We start from the raw sequence: 23400 nt of genomic DNA, 5'->3' as shown, positions 1-23400 counted from the left end.
CCATTTGAGAAAGTCCTGTGTCTTGTAGATTATCCTTAAAACACTATTTTAAAGAAAGTGGTTTACTTCAGGGGACATACTTGTCCAATTCCTCTCTTTTGTCCTGATGTGCCTTAGAAAGGTGAAACCATCTGAAGACATCTTTAAATAATGCAAGTTACACTCTTGGATAGATAAACTCAGGGTAGAATTCTGTGGAGAAGTCTTCTGTGACTTCAGTGCTGGGCTTCTGCACAGTTTCCTATTGTGCATCTCTCCTAATGTAGAGGAGCTGCTAAACTTGTAGCTGTATCTCACACTTCTGTGACTTTTTGCCTTGTTCTAGGCAGAAGTTTTTTTTGCCAAGGGTTTTTTGTTGGTGGTTAGTCCGGGGTTTTTTGTTCTTCTGTTTTTATTTTGTGGTTTCTTAATTACTGCGGGGAGAACAGTTCTGCATTTGGAAGATCAGCTAGGCACAAAGACCAGCGTTACACTTGTACAGCATCTTCACAGAAGTCCAGTTAGCAACAGAGGATCTCTTCTTAAAGTATTGGCACCAATGTAAGCTTCAGATGGTGCTGGAAAGTCACAAAGTAGTTTCACTTTATATAGTTTTACTTCAGTTGAATAGTGAAAACATTTTTTGGGTAGTAGGCTGGTGGCATAACACCGGTAGGTAGCTAAGCACCAGCGTACCGCTGTTGTGTTCCTGTTCTTCAGAGAACAGGGCAAGAAACTATCTCAACCAGTTTCTTTATTTTTTTCTTGATAAGGGTAGGGCAATCCCATGAGAAGTACCATTTTGGGCAAGACAGGCTCAACTTTGGGAAGATCAGTTTATTGCCAATTGATAACAGACGAGTGAGAACTAAACGTAAACTAAAAATGTTTTGTTCCTCTGTCTGAGCTGCACGGGGAGTGAGGGTTGCAGACAATCCATAACGCTTGGTTGTTGCTGCTCCTTCCTCCTCACTCTCTGTCCCCACTCCAGTATGGGATCCCTTATATGGGATGCCCTCCTTCCTGAACTGATTGTATGTGGGCTTCCTGTTAGCTGCAGTTCTTCAAAAACCACTGTAGCATGAGTCCGTACCACAGGGTACAGTCCTTCAGGCATGAGCTGCTCTGCCACAGGCTCCTCTCCACGGGCTGCAGCTCTGGCCCAGGGCCTGCTCCTGCGGGGGCTCTCCATGGGCCGCAGCCTCCTCCAGGCCACAGCCACCTGCTCCACCGGGGGCTCCTCCACCCATGGGGGGGCTGCAGCGTGGAGATGTGCTCCATGGGGGACCCATGGGCTGCAGGGGGACACCCTGCTCCACCAGGGGCCTCTCCCTGCACAGGCCGCAGGGGAACTGCTGCTGCCTGCCTGGAGCACCTCCTGCTGCACTCACCTGGGGGGGCTGCAGGGCTGCTTCTCTGCTTCTCACTCCTCACCCTCCCAGCTGCTGTTGCAAAGCGGTTGTTCTTCCCCTTAAATCTGCATTCAGAGAGGCCCAACCAGTGTCACTCACTAGCTCAGCTCTGGCCAGCAGTGGGTCTTTGGCCTAAGAGCAAAGGAGGTTGCATATCTGTTGTTGTTAAGCACTGGAGAATTGTGAAGCCTGGAAACGCTTCAGACTTAAATGTTCATCTCAGTGTTATTTCATCAGCAGTATCTGTTTCGTTCATTCTAGGTCAGGTGTATTCTCTGTTAACATTTTTCCATTTAACAACCGTTGATGTGAAAGAATGAGCCTCACACCTAGCAAACTCAAGAAAATTGAGCAAGAAACTCTGTCTAGTATAAATACTTGTGGGCAAGTTCCCTAACAATGTCAAAATGACTTCTTAGTCTCCTTCACTACTTTGGTATTCAGTAGGTTTTGCGGTTTGTAACTTATTTCATAGCAGTACATATGGTGCTCTATTTTGGATTCATGACTAAAGCTGTGTGGATAACAAAACAGTTTTTTAGCTATTGCTGATCAGTGCTTGCAGGCCATCAAAATCTTCCCTGTTTATCACTTTGCTTTTCTGTCTGTCCCCCAGGAGAACAGGTTAGGGGTGGCCAAGAGGCTGGGAGGGGATGCAGCTGGGATGGCTGACCTGAGCTAACCAAAGAGATAAACAACATGCTCAGCATGACATAGTTCGGGTACGCAGGCAGACTGTCCAAAAGACCTGTTTCTGTCTGACTGGGCTTCGGTCTGTTTCTTGGAGTTGGCAAGTAAACTGCCTTTGCATGACTTTGTATTTATTTGTTTTCTGCTCTATCACTCTGTAATCTGCCTTTATCTCAAGCCACTAGTCCACATCTTTGCTCATCCAACTCTTTCTTCCCCATCTTGGCAGGGGAAGGGAGAGGAGCAGTGAGCAGGTGACCAGTGGATGCTTAGTTGCTGGCCAGTGTCAACCCACTGCATTCCTCTGAATTTCATTGCAACAGATTTTCATAACATCATTCATTTTTGTGTGTGTACTTGGACTCATCTTCCATATGTACAAGTGAGTGGAAGGGCCTGTTAGTCATCTGTCCTACAACAAAAGTATAGGTTTGTTTTGCTCTGTTGGACCACGTGGTTGCTTGATGTGAGAGCTAATATGAAACCTGTAAAAACACTCTGTAAAATGAATGTTGTTGGTTGGCTTTCATCTCGTTCCTCAAAGTAAGCCTTCTGTCCTTAGTGGATAACACAGGGCATCACATGCAAGGTTTTTTATAATCCTTCTTTCGGTGGTTGTTGTAGACAACTTCTGGAGTGTGCAGAGGGACTGCGAGCTTCATAGACATGAAAGTAACTGGCTAATGTGCACAATAGCTAGCTTAGACTAGTGAGCTTTTAGGCTAAGCATTAATATTGGTGTGATGAGGTATCTAATAAGTTCTGCTTGCCCGGTAGCTGTCAGGTGGGGAGGTGCTAACCTCCCTTGTGTGGGGTGCTCAGTTGCAATATTCTGATGTTTTCAATAATGATTTCATACCTTTTCAAGGGACTCAAGAGCTTTTGCTCTTAAATCCATGAGCTGCTGCATATCCACATCTCAAGGATCTTACCTCTGTTGGTAGTCTTACTTTCATGTTGCTTGGCTCCAGTCTACACATTTACTTACGGCTTTCTCACAAACTTCACCATTTACTCAAAAGTTCGAGGCAAGGTTATGCAGGTGTTCCTTGCGAAATCTAGAACGTGGATCATAGATAGCTCAGCCTTTTTGGAGGAGGCTACCTGTTTATTCCCATGTGCCTTTGTCTTTGACAAATACTCCCTTTTTGGAAGGGAGGAGTTAACTCTTCCTTCAGATGACGCCAGCCTTGAACCTGGAAGATGGGCATTTATGTTATCCATGTACAGAGCCCTCAAGGAAAAAGGGCACTTAACAACCCTTTCAGGCTTCTCTTCAGTAACAGCATTCCAGTTGTGTTGGGCAGAATTACCACTGCATTCAAAGATAAAAACTATGACCATCTTAAGAAGAAAAACAGCATAGTAAAAGACTTTTCTATTGTGTATAGCCTATTAAATGTTTTAGTTTAAGTTTCATAAAATGTTAACTATAATTTAGAGTTGAATAAATCCTTTTATCACTAAGTACAAAATGCAGTGTGAAGACCTTCCCAGTGTTGAATTTCTGTGATTAGCATTTTTAGGGGTAGTGACGGTTTCTAGGGGTAGCAAGTGTAATTTTAAAGTTGTCCTGCCTATTTGTCTAAACAATTTGATTTTTTTTGAGAAATACCATGGTATATGCATTGCAGGTAAAAATAAATAAATAAATAAAATCCTGCAGCTTTTCTAAATATGCGTGGGAAATAACTGGAGTATGACATCTTGACCACAAATCCATCCTCAAAAAAAAAAAGCTATCCTCTTTCTTTAAAACTTCTGTTATTACAATTACTGTGTGCTGTTTCTGAAGGGTTGACTGAGGTCTTTAATTTCTGGTTTTATTTTGGATAGTAATCCTTCCTGCCAGTAAGTATATGCCCAAGAGTAAGAGAAGCCAGCAGTTCAGCTTTACAAAAAGATAACAGTTGCCTAACATCAAATCACTTTCCATATTTCTTAAAGGCTGTGATAAGGTAAAAATCTGTGTAAACCAAAGTCTCAATCTGCAAAACAAACAAAAGAGGAAATTGGGTTTGTTTATCTTTTAGGAGGGTGCTGATACTGTATTATGTTGTAAAACAGTTAGAAGGGTTTTTTGAGCTATAAGCTGACAAGCTAACAGATTTCCTGGTGACATCTATATATTACTGTAGAATAAGGGGATTTAATTTAATTCTTCTATTAGCAGGACGATAAGGAAAACGGCTTCTATTTCACTGGATTATGTTAAAAAAAAAAAGGCAGCTTAGAATTGGCATTCAGCTTAAAGACTTAAGTCTTAGCTTTGAAACAACCAGTTTGAGTCCAGATCAAAAGATCTCGCTTCCAGACCTATGCATTATCTAAATCATTCTAGTGAATAAAATTAAATAAAACATGATGGGGAAAGCGGCCAAAACTGATAAACTTTCCCACAGGAATGATGGACAAACCTTGTGTTCAGCAAGCATAATCATACCCCAAGTTAAGTTTATAGCTATCCCATTGCTTGTATTACAAAGTCAGTTTGTCAGTTTACAAGAATGTAAACAAGTATCAGAAATATTTCAGAACTCTATTTAAAAAAAAAATAAAATCCGACACCACATTTACCTGAATTTTCTGTGGCAGTTGAAAGCACAGGGCAAAAATAGACTGACAAAATTAATTTGGGGGGGGGGAAGGGGGGAGAAAGTGTTCCACAATTACTTGCCGCTTCTAGAATATAAGGATTTTTCCCTGATACTGTCAGATTCAATGCTAAGCCTAGAAATACTTCTCACATCACCTGCTTTCAGTAAATTTTAGTTCACTTATATGTTGAATGTAACCTTTCTTACAGTACTCAAAAGCAGCAAATCATTCCAAAGAATTGGAAGACTGTGAGCAAGCTAACAAACTGGGAGCAGTTAACAGTACCTTAAGGTATGCTGTAATTTACAACAGTAGTATAGAAATAGTAACAAAGGGGTGTTCCTTTTTGTCTGTCTTGTTTTTGTTCTTCATTCTTCCATAGCCCATTAAAAAGTAAATGTGAAATGATGCAAGAACATCTGAAGGTAAAAGTAGGCTCGTTACTTTAAAAAAAAAAAAAGATTATGATTTTATTTGAAATCTTGCAGCATCAACAGATGAAGAAAGTTTGCAAATGAATGTATTTTTTCTACATTTTACAAGTATCAACCGTCTTTGTTCTTGATGACTGTGATGAATTAAGGAGTTCTGTCCTGCTCTGTCCCTCTGTTACACTGACATGCCTGTTTGTGATCATTCAGTGAACCAGATCAGGGAGCTTGCGAGTTATTTCTGTTGGCAAAGTTATTTTTAGCTTCCATCAATTCCCTGATCTTGCTTATTGCATGGCACAGTCATGCTTGGGTGGGAAGAATTCTGCTGGATAGTGTTGCCCCTATGTAAGAAAGAGGAGAACAGCACTTAGAAAAACTTGCAGTTGATTAGATACCTCACATTTAAGAAGTAGCAATAGAAAAATCAGTTTTTCACTGTTGTTGGAAAGGTGTGGCACCTTTGGCCATAGATTTCAGCAGTTCTACCTGATGAAAATATAGAGACTTCCCTGCCTAGAAACAAAATGGGACTGCAATTTGAAGAGAGGGGAGGCAAATGCTGCTGCTTGGTATGTAGTATCTTAAACCAAACTGGGTAGAGCATTTGTCCAGGTGTTTTGGGGGAAATGAGCCATTAACACTCTTCCACTTCTGTAGGATGAAAGAATGAGGATGAGTACATGTACAGAAACCTAAAGAGAAGGCCTTGTATCAGATTAGGGCAGTTGGTTAAAGCTGGCAGAGGTCAGATAAAGGATCCTCCAAGTGAAGGAAAAGTTTTTGCTTTGTAGGCAAACCTCCCAATTCTATACCTAGAAGTGCAAAATGCTCATGGTTGAGGGTTATTTTCCTTTATAAACTGTGTTTCCTGTGGCTATCGAATCTTGTGTGCCCATAGTTACTGGAGAAGGACATTGGGGAAGTTTTGAGTTGGCAGAAGGTTAAACATGTATCTTGTTAAAGCTTTGCAGCTGTAGAATTGAGCTAGTACTAATCTGGCCAAATGAAATAGGTTGTTTTCAGTATTTCCAGGGACTTCATTGGAGCAGGGTTCCTGTTTCAATGTTGCTTACATTTTACTGTCAGTAGTGTGGCATTGGTAGTCTTGTGCTGAACATATGTGTAGAAGGAAACATTCAGCTTGTGGCACTGTTTGTGTTTCATAGTGAGAGAACATCAAAGTACTTCAAATTGCTAGGGTGAGCTGAGTAATGTTGTTTAAAAGACTTACATCATTCTTAAAGTAGTTTAGCCTGGAACAGGCCTTTAGAAGTCCAGCCTCCTACTCAGAAGCAAGGCTAAGTATTGTAGATCGCTTTGGAAGTATGGGTTAAGAAAATAAGATCATCTTTTTTTCCTGAACTGACAGCTGTTGAAGTACTTGAGAATGTATTAAAAATGTGGTATGGAATTATTTTACCAAGTTTTTACTGAAGGGAGCAAAGTCACTGCCTGTGTAGTTTGTTCAAATAATGATGGTGAAATCTGTCCTGGTATCTGACATGAAATTGACTTTTAAAAGTTGATTCCTCTGTGCAGCTAATGGTAATGCCATGTATTCTAGTGTGCCAGATAACGTAATTTGGATTTCAATTCCAAGTTAATTACTGTGTTGATTGTGTCTTTGAGTAGCTCTTGTTGTCCTTGTTTATTTAAAAGTTTAAAACCAAATGTATTTTCTTCCCCTCAGTAACCAAAGTAAGGAGGCTTTCATTGACTGGGCAAGATACGATGATTCACAGGATCATTTTTGTGAACTTGATGGTAAAATATTTAAGCTTTTTAAGAGTGTTTGTTTTATTTACTGTCTCTTAACAACACAGAATATTATAGCTGCTCTACCAATAGCCATTTTTTAAAGGTTTTAATTTTGTGGTAAGCAGGCATGTGACAGTTTATATCATCTTACAGAGAATGCAGTTTGTACAAGGAGCACTTAGTAGTCTACATTTATTGTTACCTCCTGCTACTAAGTGGACAGGAGATTTTTACAGAAATAAATAACTTAAATGGGAGGGATTTTGCCTTTTTATTAAAAAAAAAAAGATGATTATACAGGAGAAGTATCTGGCACAAATCTAAGACAAATACTTGCACTTGATTCAGCTTCTTACTGCCATATTATTTTTGCTGCTGTTCTGTCATCTATGCTTGGGCTGATAATGTCCTTCCAGCCTTGCTATTTCAAACAATTTCTGCACTAAATTCACCCCTATTTGTAAAGACTTCGTTAACACATTAGGATTCTAAATTGTTTTCCCTCTGCTCCACATGTGAGTCCTTTTATTTGCATGTAACGTTCAAAGCTTAAAGGAGAATTTTTCAGATAAACACATAAACAGATAAATTGTCATGTTCAAGGAAGGCTGCTAAAAGCATTTTTATTAAATACCTTAGTAAGTTTTCTATGCTGTTAAGACGTAAGGTATTGTGCAAGACATTTTAATCTACCTTTAGATTAAAACCTGGTGTTACCTGAGAAAGTAGCTGTAGTGGACTTACCAGTTGCGGTTCTTTGAGCACTTGTACTGCATCTTATATGTGAAATTTTCTGTATGAACTGTTTCTGTAATACATACTTGGTGAGCGTTACTGTAGATCTGAGCTGTTCTGTGCAATACGCTGCTGCTTAAGCAATAAACTGTGCAATCTCTACTGTCTTCAGGCTGCACACTCGCATTTTTAAGAGGACTCAGTTGGGAAAGGTATAGTTGAGGAGCATTTATTTTAGAAGTAATATTTGCTTAAGTAGTTCTGGTACTATCTCCCTACTTTGTGTCCTTTTGAAAGATGATGTGCTACCCTCAACTGCGTGCTTCCAGTGCCTTTTTTGCACTGGCTGTGGCATGCTTCTCACTGCATGGTAAGCTGATTGCAATTTAGTTGAATACCAGGAAAGCTGACATCTCCCTTCCATCTCCCAGACTGCTGGGGTGAACTGGCTTGTTAGGTGAGTCCCTGAGCTGGTGCAGGGAGGGGTGAGAGAGAGGAAAACTGCACTGGGAGTGACAGGGAGGAGGGAGAAACTGTTTTTTTTTTTTCTTCATTACCTCTCTTCCTGGTGATGTCAGAGCCCTTATTTCACTCAGCTGTAGCACAAAGCTGTATCTTCAGATTTACTTCTTACTAGTGTTTTGTTGGGTTTAACGATAGAGTAGATGAGGGAATTGATCTGGCTGGAAAAAAGAATACTTAATCTAGGTCAGTTTTCTACATTTCTGTTGTGCTGCCCCACAGACTCAGTTGTATGTGGGTAATGAGAACCAAGCGGAGAGCTGAAGTGACCGGGAAGTGTAGGAACTGCTTGGGTTAGCCATGTTGTCAAAGAAATCAAGTTGTAATTTGACGTTATTCCATCTGGCACTCACTGTGTTCTTGTGTTTTGTCTGTCTCTTCTTTGTTTTTGCTGCTACTGCTGAAGTGATGCTTAACTACTCGTGTGGAATCATCTCTTCAGAGCAGTTTCCATTCTTTCTTTGTCTTTTTTTTCAACATCTGAGGAAATGCTCAGTTGCACTGCTTGGGCTATTCCTATAAATAAGACTATGGACTTCTGCCTTGCATTGTATGCAGGTCTTAAGCATGATTTGTTATTGACCTGGAATTTCAAAGAGAAGGGGAGGGAGCACTTCCTGCTTTTTACTGAGTGTAATTGGAAAACTTAGTCCAGTTTATTATTCTTACACTATATAAATAGAGTTTTCAAGCAGAAAGAGTGTTGTTTAGCTATTTATTTTGGGTGTGTTGCCAGAATTTGAGGCGAGATGAGAATGCAACTTGTTGAAATGCTGTTTAAATACTGTTTTGTGTTGTAACCAACTCTGTGTCCTGGGGTATGCTGAGTTTGTTCAATTAAGCACTAGGATTCGTACTTTGCACCAGCATACAAGATTATTTGAGGAATAAGTGATTTAGCTAATAAATAAATCTTCCAGGTATTAAGGAGCTCCCTTAGCAGCATACCCATTTTGAAAAAGCAACTCTTCCCTCCCTTTCTTTGCACTGAATACTGCTGAATGATTAAATCCTGAGTTTGAAGCCTGTTTAAAACAAAACACTGTTTATGTCCAAGTATATGTCAGGAGAACACACTGCAGGAGAAGTGTTTATGGCAGAGTTGAAGAAGCCACCTAGAAGTATTCAGACATTGTGGAAATTTTGGCAGCATAAGAGACTGTGGAATAGATTATGTTCTTTGGGGTTTTCTGCTTAGTGAGTATATTGCTATATTTCTGTGTACAGAGCATTTAGAATCCAGCTGGAGAAATAATAGTAGACCTCTTATTTATATGTAGTCCTGTGGCTTTTTATTTAAGTATTTTTAAAATGATCAGTTGGAAACCTTTCGTTACGTATTCTTATTTAGATGAGAGGTCTCCAGATGCACAGTACGTGGATTTGCTGCTGAACCCAGAACGTTACACTGGCTACAAAGGGCCCTCTGCTTGGAGAGTGTGGAACAGCATCTATGAAGAAAACTGCTTCAAGTAATCAGGAGGGAGAAGCCTATTCTTATACCTGTGCTTCAATTTAGCTTAAAACTGATTTTGCACTTTCTAATTTATTTTCTAGGCCTCGATCTGTCTATCGCCCTTTAAATCCACTGGCACCTAGTAGGGGTGGGTTTTTTCTATTTTATTTTTTAATGTGATTTTTTAACGTAGTGACTGCAGTGTAAGTGATAAAAAATAAGTCTTCAGTCTTCAGGTGTGCTTTCTGATTTTTAAATTTCCTGTGTAGAGGCTGTTGTCAACTTTGAATATCTAAACTTAGGTTTGTGATACTTGATTACATATGCACTTAGTTTGAAGCATGCGAAAGCACAGCCAATAGCATAGGGCTTATTAAGCAACAGGCTTATTGTCAGGGGAGCAGACTTGACCATTCAAGTATATCTAAAGCTATTCAATAGAGAAGTCACAGTAGTGACTTTCTTGTGTAGGTGGGAAGGACTTTGAATTCAATACAAGTTTCACCACAACTGTTTTTTTCCTTGTCTTTTTTTCTAGAGTATTTAATTTAATCCCTTTAACTCATAGTCATCCTAGTATAATGTAGCTGTATGTTTTCCATAAACAAAGTCTATTAAAAGTGTGCAAACGATTGCATTGTCTTAAGAAAGAGTGGATACGTAGGAAGGCTCAGGTATTTGGTTTTTAAAAATATGCCAAATACTTGAGTTTTATATTTTCAAATTAAAACTGAGAACTTTAACAGTATGTTCTAAGTGAATCGGCTTTCCCCTGTCCCCCTACCAGATATTAGAAGCTCAAGAGGGATTTTGGTAATCACAAATAGTGAGGTAATACACAACTAAAAAGAATTGAAAGAGTAGCTAGATTAGAATTTTTGGTAGAAAAGCAGTGGTCAGATCCTTGAATAATGTGAACTGAAGAACAAGACTACTGTCTGTCTGAAGCTTAAAAATGGCCTTCAGGAACATATAAATCAACTGGTACTAAGTGTTTAAATTTAGTGACTCTCTTTATAGTAAAGTGTCTAGTCTCAGGTTGTCTTGAGGAGAAAGAAGAGGATGGAAAGTAGATGATGCTTTCTGGGAGATTAAATAAGTTTCTTACACTTTTTCAGTTTTTATAGTAAAGCCTGTGTTTCATTACTGCTTTGCTGTGGAAATGATGTTTTTAATGCTCATGGATTTTTATTTCTTCCACCTCTGCCCCTCCAGGAGGAGATGATGGTAAGTTATCTTATTTTGCTTGACCTGCAGCAATTAAGCAAGCATTGTACAGTTGTGAACTTTTGATTTATTTGCATTACTGCTGTAGTATTAGAGGCCAAGGACATTTTGTTTTTATGAAGAGAATCAGTTATTCAGAAAATGTTTTTATTGGGACAATTCCTTCAAGTCAAGTAGGGGAAGGGGTGAATAGGAACAAAATCGAGTTGTGTTATTGGTTCTTACCTTTCTAATGGTTGTTGTGATAATACTGTTCGCAAGATAAGTGGAGATGTATAAAGGATTCTTGGGTCTCCTCCAGAAGAGCCCCATTGATATGGATGTCAGATCCCCTAAAAGAAGATGGACAGGAGTTCATTTGCTTTTTTGCCAAGAAGATGGGGAGAAGCTGAGGCGATAAAGCACTTGGTCTGTTTACAGTGAGATACTCTTTTTGGTTACTCAGATCTCTCAGGCAAAAAGCTTTAATCCTACTGGAAACCTTCAGGCAGTAGCAGTTAAGGTAAAGGTTATCAGTTATGATGCAGAGGAAAGATGGAAGTGCTAGTTAAAAAAAAAAGCTAGTTAAAAAGAAAGCTAGTTAATAGAGGCAATAATATAAAAGCAGAAAAGTGTTCTGGTGTGTTTTGTTTATATGCCAATTACTAGTGATTTCCTGTGACCTATTGAGCCAAAGAATCTGTCTTTTGTATCCATACAAGTAATGCTTATAGAGAAGATTCATTATGGGTTAGGATTAAAGAAGTAGGTAGGATATTTTACCCCACCTTATGTTTCAAAGACATGAATTAATTACTTATTGCGCATAACAGAGAAGAAATTGTAGGAAGTCATTGTGAAATCACTATAGGGTTTTCTTCTGCTTTTGATACTGACTTTCCAGAGAATCATTGTTTAGAGGTAGTAATGAATGTTTTACTTTTGTCTGATGGAATGAGTAATGTTCGCTATTTCTATTAACTGTTAAAAGGCTGATAGTGCTTTAAAGCACTACCTTGATGGTAATGCTTATAATCAATTAGTATACAGTCGCTTTTTGCGCTAATATAAATTTTTCAGCTGGTTTTGCTCAGCAGATCTTTTTTCTTAAATTGCAAGGCTTTAGAGCTTGTGTTACTATTTGTACAAAGTTTGACAGATTGATTAGATGTCTTGTGAGATGACAGAATTCCATACCTATGTTTTAAGCATTTCTCTGCTTGAATATGAGCACAGGGATTGATTGCCTTTGGTTGTCATTAACCATGTCCAAAGCATAAAAGTAGTGCATAAAGGGTACTGTTACTGACGTGAAGCTGCATCTACTGAAACTCAGTAGTAGCATAATGTCTTTGTAGGTTTAGTCTAAGAGTATGTCCAGTAAAGAACTGGTATAACCAACAGTAAGTTTCGTAGTGCGGTATTTGACTTAGGACCCTTACCCATTCTGCTAAACCCGGGGAATCTAGGCTGGTGTCTGTTGAAAACCAAGGTTTAGTAGTTTCTTTGCTCTTGGAAATGTTCTTAGTGACTTTAAAATACACGATCATAGATGGATGCAGGGAATGTAAACTAGATGCCTTTCCACAGATACTCTTATTTGCTCAATTGTATGCTTTCATCATATCTTCAACCACTAGTGCATATAATTGTGATTATACATGCTGTTGAATGCCCTCACTAGTACCTTAGTTACACCTATTCTTGTATTTCTCTTATTCTGACCCCAACAGATTGAAACTAACCTCAAAGTTTAGCCATTTCGGTCCCTATTCTCACTTTAATAGTTAAATAATTTAACTTTATGTCCAGATGATAGCTAATGTTAGTACACATAGTAATGTAAAGGTACTGTAATGATAAAAAATAATACTCTTAATTTAACTATATATTATCTGTTTACAGGAGAATCTTTCTACACATGGCTAGAAGGTAATCCTCGTGGGATGGGGTTAATATAATTTAAATTCACGAGAAACAAAGCATTAGGATTTTTACTCTCCATATCTTTTGTTCATAGTGTAACTGTTTTCCAGTGCCATGAAGCTTTGTGGTTTTGATTTCTTCCTGAAAGAACACATCTCTAATTCAATGATAGATTTAATTCTGACTAGGATGGGTCACAGCATAGTTCTGGTTTCCAGATTGTCAAAATTTAAGACTATTTCAAATCTATTGTTCAAACAATATAAGCATCTTACTTCTGCGTGCCAATTTATCTGTGCTAATTGACCAGATGGTTATTTGACTGCATTTATTAGAACACAAACATCAAGTAAATGTTAAATGTCATTCTTGGTGGTACTTCATGTACAAAAATAAGAGGTGTACTTTCCCTATGATGGATATAAGTACTTACTAGATGTACTGCTAGAAATAATGATCAAGTGCTGTGATTGTAACTCTTTAAAGTTAAATGGTGAAGGCATGTCACTGAGGCATGTCAAGATACATTAATCTTAATACATCGTTTCCAGTACTTAGTTTGGGATTTGCTTTTCTCTTTTTCCTCAACAGGTCTTTGCCTTGAGAAAAGAGTGTTCTATAAACTCATTTCTGGGCTTCATGCTAGCATCAACTTGCATCTGTGTGCCAATTATCTCCTTGAAGGTAATTTTAAGACTGGGTAAAGTTGATGAATGGAATACAACGTCTGTATCCTGTATTGATTTTCTTTCTGAAATAATTTTGTGTATACTTGGTTCTTGTCTGTTTTGTTCTAATTTCCAAATATGATCTTAAGCTCCACCCCTCCTTTTTTCTTCTATGTAGAAACCTGGGGGAAGCCTAGCTGGGGACCGAATGTGAAGGAGTTCACTCGCCGCTTTGACCCTATTGAAACAAAAGGAGAAGGACCAAGAAGGCTTAAAAATTTATATTTCTTGTATTTGATAGAGCTACGTGCTTTATCAAAGGTTGCACCATACTTTGAGCGTTCAGTTGTTGACCTTTACACAGGGAATGGCCATGAGGATGCTGAATCTAAAGCTCTCTTACTAGAAATCTTCAGGGATACAAAGTAAGGCATGAGGTTTTTTTATCAGTACCTTGAAATTCTTAGTTATGCTCTCCACTGAGAATAGATGACTTCTTGACAGGATAGAACAAGGAAGAGTGTGACATGAGGAAATAAAATAGTGGGGGAGAAGAGGAATTTGTGTATTTGACAGGATAAGAGAAATGTTTGAGGCTTGAATATGTGAATCTTTAAAACGAGGTGGGGAAAATCACCACCCTGAGCTACTCCCCATTGGTAGCTTTTTTCTGATTCTTCAGTGTAAGATGCATGATCTGTTTTGAAAAGGAAAATGCTACATATATTCTTTTAATGTTTTAGTGAGTAATCCCGTGTTTTTCGTATGCTTATCCTTCTTCCTTCTGGCGGTCCTGTAAGGCTCTCTAGTCCAATTCCTTTGCTTATCTTCTCACTATTTTTTGTGGTCAGTTGTGTGCTGCATGGCTTCATCTGTTGCCTCTAGTCACAGTCATAGTCATGTTAAGTATTTGAGATGTGGTCAGACAACTGATCGACTGAAAGGCACATAGTAAGACAATCTCAATTTGTATTAGAAAGAAGTCCAGATCAATGGAAATGAAGAACATTCTCCAGAAAATTGGAACAGTTTTCAGGCTATAGCGATTGAATGGTCAAGTCAATACCGGTTAGTAAATTTTTGAATAGCAACCAGTTGAAATTTGAAGGATATCTTTGAAACGGAACAAGTAGGAACTCTGAAAAGCATTTTACACTGTAACAGCTGCTTGACGGTACACTGTATTTCACACTGGGGTTGTTGAGTTCTTTGTATTTTGTCTTTATTAGGTCCTTCCATATGCACTTTGATGAAAAGTCCATGTTTGCTGGAGATAAAAAAGGAGCCAAGTCATTAAAGGTGAAGCTGCTTCTCTAATAAACATCCAAAATATCCATTTTGGAATTATGTTGCGTTGTTTTAGAAAAACCTCTCTCAGCAGCATGCTTATGGCAGGTAGACTAGAGAAGGCAGGGATGACATCTTACAGAATTGTATCTGAGGCTTCTCAATCTCCTTTACAATAAATGAATTCAAGGTGCTACGCCAAGTCAAGTAGATGGAATGGGACTGTGCTGTGGGGTAAATGAGTTGATTTGGTATTAGTAATGCAAGCAAATAGTTATTTAAATAGTGTCAGCTTCACATAGGCATTCCGTCCAATAAAAAAGTGATGTTAGGTTAAAAAAAAATAAATAGGTGGGCAATCTATGCACATTTTGGTGAATTAGAATATGTACTTAACATTACAAAAGTATAGTTCTCTGACACAAGATCCTAATGCAAATACTGTTACTATCTAGAAAATATCAGTGTTGTTATTCAGATTATGTGCTGGAACTCCACAACTGGAGTGTGGCTCATAGCAATAAAGGTCTGTTAAAAATATTAGTAAGTATTCAAATACTTATTTCAGTAGTAGCATTGGATTTTTTTTTTTATACGATCAGTATTAGGAAAAATGCTTTTTGAAAGGTGGTACCAGTAGTTTATCAGCCCTGCTAGTGTTTTTCTGACCTTAAATGTCAGAAAAGGTAACATTAATTAGTTCTGTACTGTAACTGCTTCCACCCTAACTGAAGCTGCAAATCAACAATCTGCCCGTAGTTTTGAGTAGGAAATGCCTTTTGTGAATTGTCATTTTTTTGCCTTGTTGTCCAAAATGTAGGTTGGTTCAAAAAAGGTTTGAATAACTTAATGGAATTAAAATTGGACATTGACATACACAATACTTACAGCTCAGAAATTTTTGAGCAAGTTGATTATGTTCTGTACACTGTTTCCAGCGCTATTCTACATGTCCTATATTTTTGTTTTTCAAGGAATCAACTCTTATCAAATGCTTGGAAACAAAACTCTGGGTATATGTGGACCTTTATTATAGCCTGACCCTGTATGGTAGTCAGTTTGTTCTATTTTAGTAGCAGAGGATTGATATTCTAGCGGTAATAAATGACTCTATGTAAAGCTAAGAGATACTTTAAATTAACCTTTTTAAACTTTGTTTTTAACTGCTAGGAAGAGTTCAGATTGCATTTCAAGAACATATCCCGCATAATGGATTGTGTTGGATGTGATAAATGCAGGCTGTGGGGCAAACTGCAGGTACAGTTTAGGTCCTTGATATCCTTACCTCTATATTAAAAAATAAACATACGTTGTTTACTTTTAAACATTGTTTTTGATGTTTTTGTTGAATATTATTTAATTTTAGTCAACAGCTGTCTGTTATTTGTATTCTCAAAAATTACTTTTTGGTTTAGAGCAGATAATTCAATGCAAAATCTTGTAGAATCACCTGTGGGAAGCCTTCATGGAAATACTCCACTTGCTTAATGAGCTTTAACTCCATAAATTGAGGCATAAGAAAAACAAGTAATTCAGATTTTCACCACTATAAAATACTGCAAGATGCACAGTAAAGCTGACAACTTGAAAACCAGTCTGTTTCTGGAGACGTGTCTTTATTTTATTGAGAACAAGTTTTTAACCCTTAAGGATAATATTAACTGTAGTCTGAGAACAGTTGGTAATTCCAGGTGCCTACTATATGGTAATGTTGTGTAGCATTAAGTATATTAGGGGTCAGTTCTCATATAAGTTCCTAACACAGAAAATGTGGTGGTCTCTGCTAAATTTCTGGAGTTCTGCCTATTCTGGACCAGTTGATACTTCTGATCTATTACCACTTTTTCTTCTCATGCAAAATGAAAGAGGGATGGATTCCCTTTTCCTTGCAGCTAATCTCAACCACTGTCAAAATCCAGTCATTTCCTCAACCTGATTAAAAGGGGGAACAAGATTAGCTGCGTCTGATACAGTTTCAGACCCAATTTTGTATCAAAAAAAAAAACAAACAAACAAAAAAACAACACATAAAATGTCTGCCACTGGGACTGGAGATGAAGTAAAAAAAATAAAAAAAAAGTTGTGACACCTCATTACAAAAACCTAGCTTGACCTGGAAGAGGGGGGAAGAGAAGGAAAGAGGAAGCATGATCCCACAACAGTGGGGAAGGGATGGAGGTGTTGTGTGACAGTCATGGTTTTGTATGCCTCTGGTGTGGCTAGGAAGAAAAGAGATGGGAAAGGAGGAGGTTAAAACCATAAGGATTTAGAGTTAGTATACCTGAGGAAACAAATATTCTTAAGTAAGTGAATGAACTTGGTGTGCAGTTGATGGTATGTGTTTGCATTGGCGTCCTGGATTGTATATAGCTATTTGTGTTGAGACAGTGTCAGTATAAAAGAATTAGTACTACATTTTGGGTGCATGGGTAGTTAACATTTTAATGGTTTTCTAAGTTGAAAAGAGTGACCTTATTGGCATTAAAACATTTGGATTTTCTTGTAGACTCAAGGCTTAGGAACTGCTCTGAAGATTTTATTTTCTGAGAAAGAAATACAGAACCTTCCTGAGAATAGCCCGTCAAAAGGTTTTCAACTCACGCGTCAAGAAATAGTTGCTCTTGTAAATGCCTTTGGAAGGTAAGGTTTTGTAATTTGTGTAGGGTTTTTTTGTTTGTTTGTTTTTTGTTTTTTTAAGTAAAATTTCAGTGTCAACACTCAAGGTCTGTAGAAAAGGCATGTAGATGTAGCTCTTAAAGGTTGAATTATTCTCAGTGATACTGATAAACTCAGTACCATCAAACAGAGTGTGAAGTACTGATTATTAACCTTGGTTGTTATTTTGTTTTGGGACCCAACTCAGCCTGTATCTCAAATCTCCTGAATTCCATAAGGCTCTTAATCTTAAGCAGGAGACAGTCTAATGCTTCTTGAACAATAACTACAGCTCTTCTAGAAGTATAGTTTATATTTCTGTTTTAAATATATATACCTGAAAAGGAGGGAAAATATTTGAGGGTTTCTTTTTTTTCAATGCTGTCATTTAGCCCTTAAGCTTTGGGATTTTGGGGTGTGATGTAATTGTTTTTGTTAAAACTTAAGTTTGATTTATTTTGGAGGGAACAACAAAAACTTTACCTCTTCAAATGGTGAAGTAAAACTTAACAACTTTAAAAGACTTGTAGAATTTGTCATGTTCATCATGCTAATTCATCTGATCTTGAACATAATTATTCCTGTTTAAAAGAATTCACTTTATATTACCTCTGGTTAGATCTTGAATAAAATCAGGACTATTTAAAATATATCCAAACTTTAATCCCTGTAACATGTTAAATGTAATGGAGAGCCAGATAGTAGATCTCTCGAGGGGAAAGTAGTATCATAAGTGTTAACATCTGGAACAGAATTGTGTAGCGCTTTTTCTATTGGAAAAAAAAGCTCCCACAGAAGACAGTGGTTTGCACTTCTTGTCACAGTTGACCTACTAACACTTTGTGGTTTTTTGTTTTGTTTTGCAGGCTTTCCACAAGTATAAAAGAGTTGCAGAATTTTAAAGTTTTATTGCAACGAACTAGGTAATGAAGGCCTTTGCACAAACCATTAGTGAAGACCATTTACAGGACTGCATTGAGCAGAAGGAAATGATCCTTACAGGACTCATATGAACTGATGAAAAGTAAAATCAAATACCAACTTGAATATTTATGTTTAAACTAGGAATGGTTGTTAATTAGAAAAGATATTTATGAATGAAGTATATAGTTTTTAAATGTGTAAATTATGCCAATTTGTTTAATTTTTTAAGTTCTCTGCTCACAGTTCTATTGTACTGACACATCATAAATTTTCTTTATTTTCTTGTCTTTGAGACAGTTGTTTTATATGAAAACACAGGTACCTCGATCCTGACTTGGCCTGTCCTAAGTGAGGTGGTTCACCCCTCACCTCGCCCCAGTACTGAGCTTCAGTAAGTTCTGAGGACTGAGTATGCTGATTATGGCTGTCTAAAAGTAAAACCAGAAAAGGAAATAGGGCTCTTGTTGAGTTCTGTTGTTTTACTGTAATTATGAAACTTTTAAAAATAGGAAATTTACTGAACAGAAAATTTTACTTTGTACCAAGCTCCTTTGCAATATACTGATATCAATGTTTTTTTCTTTACATGCTGCTTTTCATAAATGGCTATTTTTTAAAATGACCACCTTCTCTCTGATACAGCACAGTTGTAAGTGACTCTTCTTCAGCCCCTTTGCTACCTACATGCACTTCAGGGGTGAGAGGGAAGGGCATGGAGAGATGGCTAGTGGAGCATTGATAGCTAAGTCTGTCAGTCAGGTTTGCATCTAGTCCATTTTATCTTCTGGATGGTAATCACAAATTCAGTCTCCAGAAATTGTCCTTTTAATGTCTAAGTTATTAAAAATAGCACATTTTGCTCTTTGAGCAGTGGAATTAGATTTGCTTGTAATGGTTTATGTTTTAGTGGTATATTAAAAGGTCAGTGCAAAAAGAAAAAACTTTTTTATAGTCACTTTAAAAAAAAAAAAGCTTTTTAAAATTCATAATCATACTGACATTTAATATCACATACTCTATCTATGCAATCCCTAACTGTACCTTCTTAAAAAGGATATTCAGCATAATAAAACGGGTATGTAATAATGTAACTTTCATAAAATATGAAATTACTTGTGTAATCGCAGTCCACAAATGTCAATGATAAACTATCATTGACCAAGACATAATTCAGAAGCAGTACTACTGATTAGTAGTAACCAAATGTTGGTTTAAATTTAAAATGAAGTAATTTTTGTTTCTTTAAATCCAGCGTATTTCAAAGTATAGTTAGGAGTTACGAATGTAGGAAGTGCTGGTACAGTGTAGATACCTTTTTTGTTATTTAAAAAAAAAAAAAATCAGCAAATGAAGTGCTCTTAAACATTTTTCACTCTACCAGATCTTCAGTGACCTGTTTATATAATTTATTGTAACAATACTGGCTTCCATAATGTGGTCCTTTACAGCAGAGATTTTCCTGGAAGATGGAATATACTCTGTCCTTCATTTCTAGACAAGCCTCAAATTTCTACCAGGCTGGAAATGAGAGACTATTTTGCTGGCACTTATAATAAGAGTACCGTTTCCTGAGAAAGTAAACCCTCTTGAGTCAAACTGGGGTAAGCTAAATGAAAGAGAAAAAATCGGTAGTTGCACAAATTGGCAACTGCCCAGTCTGTAGTTTCTATATAAGCCAGTAGATAAAATCAATGTGGTGTTAGAGAAAGGTAACGCCAGCCTGGGGACGTTATGTTCTGACCCAGCAGCCTCTTGTGCTTTTGTGGGCACCCATGTCTGAGCAAGTCACCATGGACTGCCTTTCTGGTTAGGGGAGGAGAGCAGCTGATTTCCAGGTGGATTTGCCTGACCTTTTCTAAGGTTGGTATCTGTAGTATCTGTATACTCTAGGATACCATAATTTGCACCCTGGGGTTTCTTTTCTTTATTCAACTGAAATGAAAATCTAGGTCTTTGCTTTAATGTGAACAGCTGTGTTTGGTCAAATGAGTTATGTATGCCCTGAGTATCGAAGTCTTCTGAGTTATATATATATATTGAAGGAATGTATTTTTTTCAGCTGGCCATTTATTTCTTCCATTTCGGGTTGACCTGCAAGGGCTAGAACCTGTAGGCTCACTCATGTGAAGAATCCTTTACAGCTAAGTTTAACTGTAATATATATCATAGTGCCTAAAGCTTTAGGCAGGATTTTCTAGCTTAAAAAAAAAAAGTCTACAATGCACCAGGAAGGACACGAGTCTAGAACAGTTTTTCCTTTCCCCTTCACCTTGCTTTTTGGGGAAAGTGAATTGCTTCCAACCTTCTGGGGATGCAGTTTATTCTTTTCTTCCACCTGTGCCTGGCTAAAATCCATGGACACTGAAGCAGCATCACATGCTAGCGTCATGCTCTTGCTTATGGGACAGGTGAGAGATTCAGACATACAGATCCTGCCCACCTGCTCTGTAAAGATTTCATTGGCACAATCCAGCAAGGTTCTTACCATTGGGTGAGGACTAAGAGATAGGAGGTTTTTCTTCTCTTCCTTTGTGTCATGATAAAAACAGGAGTGCAACTGAACCACGTAGTTCTGTGTACAGAGAGGTTCTGTTGCATTTGAAGGTACATTGCAATTGGTGATCAAATACGGAAGGCATTTCACTTCACTGTTGTAGAAATACAAGATCTTGTCCTGTTACAAATCTACTTGAAACAAGTTTCCTGTCACCTATCTTTTTTTACAGTATTTGATGTACATTCTGTGACTATGCTGCCTATGAGGTTTTGCCATGTGGGTTGGATGACATAGGTCTTTATATGTTAAATTAAGTTTCAGAAAATTACAGATCTGTTTTTATACTAAAGAATAAGGTTAGTTACACTGTCCCTGAGCTGTAAACTATTTTAAATTCCAGCCTATTGGAGATCAGCTTGTCAACGTTGTCTGCCATTCATTTCAGAGTAAAATTACACTTCCTTGTACAAATGACACAATGATTGTAATCACAGAGGTAGCAAGAAGACAAAGACGAATGTTTCATCGTTCTGAAGTCACGAGGACTTGAGTGAAACGTTAAAAAGACTTGGTCCAAACTGCATAGGCAACACGTAGGGCACTGTTGCTGAACAACTTGCTCCTAAGTGCCAGAGAAGGAAGATGAGAATGCAGTTTTAAAACAGTGAAGTATATAGATTATGTGAGCTGGAATAGTAAGTGTGTTCCTACTTCAGCTGGTGATTTGTGCTATATGTCATTGTATATGCATGAAAAACTGTGCCACACTTTCTAGAGTTGTGTTTTGATTATTGGGTCACCTTTATATGACCTTGCTTTGTGCTTTCCTGGGAAATTACCTGTAATATGTTGTAAATAATCTAGATGCTTACGTTTATAAACTAGCAATCTGGCAATTCATCACTTTACAATTCCTTCCTATATCTAGCCTATTAAAATGTAATATTTATTAAAATCAAAATCCATGTTGGAACTGCTTACTGAGACCTAAACACTTCTGAATCTTTGCTATGTTTGAATCTATAAAATACAAATTAAAGTATTTTCTGCTATATTTTTTGTGAATGCAATTTTTTCAACTATACTTTAGAAATCATGCAGAGTAAATTGTTTGTGTCAGTCATTTAAGCATAAGATGATGAGCAAGATTCCATTATCACTAATTCAGTTTAAAAGCTAAATGTAACTTCTAGATTTTCATAGGAAGGCTGTTGCATATCTGGTGCTATTGACAGTGCACTGCCATACACCAGTGCATCAGAAATCCGTGTGGCAGAATTAAAATGTCTCTGTATGAATATGGCTAAATTTAGCCACTGGCTAAGTCCCACTGTAGAAAGAGGCAAAAAGCTTATTTTGAAAGGAAGTTGAGTCTGTCCTGTCCCTTTCTCAGCATAGTTGTAAAAATTTCTATAATTACTTTATGGCTGTTAACACAGTGGGGCTCTCCACCTGAAATTATTACCCCTAGAAGGCTTCCTCAGCTTTGCTTCATTCCATGCATGTATTTAACAAATTACCTTACTACCCATTTGGTTATTAATATATATATATACCCATTTTGTCTTCGGTTGACCTGGGTAAGTACCTGTTATACCAATGATAATTCAGTAACTTAGCTACTGACCTCTGAAATTTTCATCTAAATCTGTTGTATTTGAGAGTATTTCATTTGTTGCTGTGGCTATAGTAACTTGTAATTCCACGTTTTATGCATACAGCCACACAGGGATTAAGCTTGTTTTAAGGGCAGAATTCTCCCAATTAAATTTTTGCAGAGCAGCTGTATCTGCTATGAAGAAAATGCAATTCCTGCAGATTTTCTTCACACTAAGAAAGACTTTCAAGTAGTTTTGTTCCAACATGATAGAACTCCACAGGGCTCCCATTCCAATCTGATATAACAACCACCTTTGGGGAAATTTAAATTTTTAATGTAACTGAGAGTGCTTATGATTCCCAGGTGAAAACAGTAAGACAGTAAGAATGTGCTCACACCAACCTGGAAGAGGTACTGCAGTGGGAAGTGGTACTTGCTTGTCCACCAGCAGAGCAGTTTACTGTTTGTCTCAGAGAGAAGGCAGGCACCATATATGCTTTAAGAACAGCTGTTTTGGCCTTTAATAAACCAATACAGGATTAATTCATTGACAGCAACTGTAGCACAGAGGTGGTGGTTGTGTTTTTGGTTTGAGACATGACTTCGGGTCAATGTCCCTGCAGATGCTGGGGCAGGTGAGGCAGAGTGCCCTCACAGGAGGGGAGGTGCCCCGTGGGGCTGAGCACTGTTGAAGTGAAGGGTGCTTGATAGAAACTTCCTGGCTTTGAATTCAGAGGCTTCAACTCAAGCCTGGATTTCTTTGGAAGGATTTTTTTTCCCTTTCCCAGTCATCTTGGGAGCAGAATCTTACACTTCTGTGTAAAATTCTTTGTTCAGAGTATTAAAAAATTAGCATTTAATCTTTATGAACATTTTCAGTCAGGAAACGTGCTAAAGACTAACATTACCTCATTTGAAGTTTATAAAACAGCTGTTCAACTTCGGTACTGCAGCTGATTATATTGTGCCTTCTGGTTTCCCCTAAAACTTCCATTATCTCCCTTTTGTGGGTAAGACTTGTGCTGTAGGTTTGCTATGTTTGTGGTGTTTAAT

General features: G+C 37.7%; 1 protein-coding gene across 3 annotated transcripts in view; it reads left to right on the top strand.

The window, feature by feature from the left end:
* The window catches only part of ERO1B (endoplasmic reticulum oxidoreductase 1 beta), a 39342-nt gene extending 17541 nt beyond the window's left edge, over positions 1–21801 (top strand). For 2 of the 3 annotated variants that reach the window (XM_068676222.1, XM_068676220.1), the window contains 12 exons: positions 4888–4970; positions 6804–6877; positions 9480–9600; positions 9686–9732; positions 10800–10811; positions 12696–12722; positions 13308–13400; positions 13563–13809; positions 14614–14683; positions 15842–15928; positions 17178–17311; positions 18193–21801. In XM_068676222.1, coding sequence (XP_068532323.1) covers positions 4888–4970; positions 6804–6877; positions 9480–9600; positions 9686–9732; positions 10800–10811; positions 12696–12722; positions 13308–13400; positions 13563–13809; positions 14614–14683; positions 15842–15928; positions 17178–17311; positions 18193–18253 — 1056 coding nt within the window. In that variant the 3' untranslated portion in view covers positions 18254–21801. The remainder of the gene's footprint in view (positions 1–4887; positions 4971–6803; positions 6878–9479; positions 9601–9685; positions 9733–10799; positions 10812–12695; positions 12723–13307; positions 13401–13562; positions 13810–14613; positions 14684–15841; positions 15929–17177; positions 17312–18192) is intronic. The other variant, XM_068676221.1, reaches the window with a different exon arrangement.
* Positions 21802–23400: the final 1599 nt, after the last annotated feature.

This window comes from Anas acuta, chromosome 3 (genome assembly GCF_963932015.1).
Source record: "Anas acuta chromosome 3, bAnaAcu1.1, whole genome shotgun sequence".
Lineage (NCBI taxonomy): Eukaryota > Metazoa > Chordata > Aves > Anseriformes > Anatidae > Anas > Anas acuta.
The sequence above is the reverse complement of the archived record's forward strand: the minus strand, read 5'-3'. Positions and strand labels throughout refer to the sequence as shown.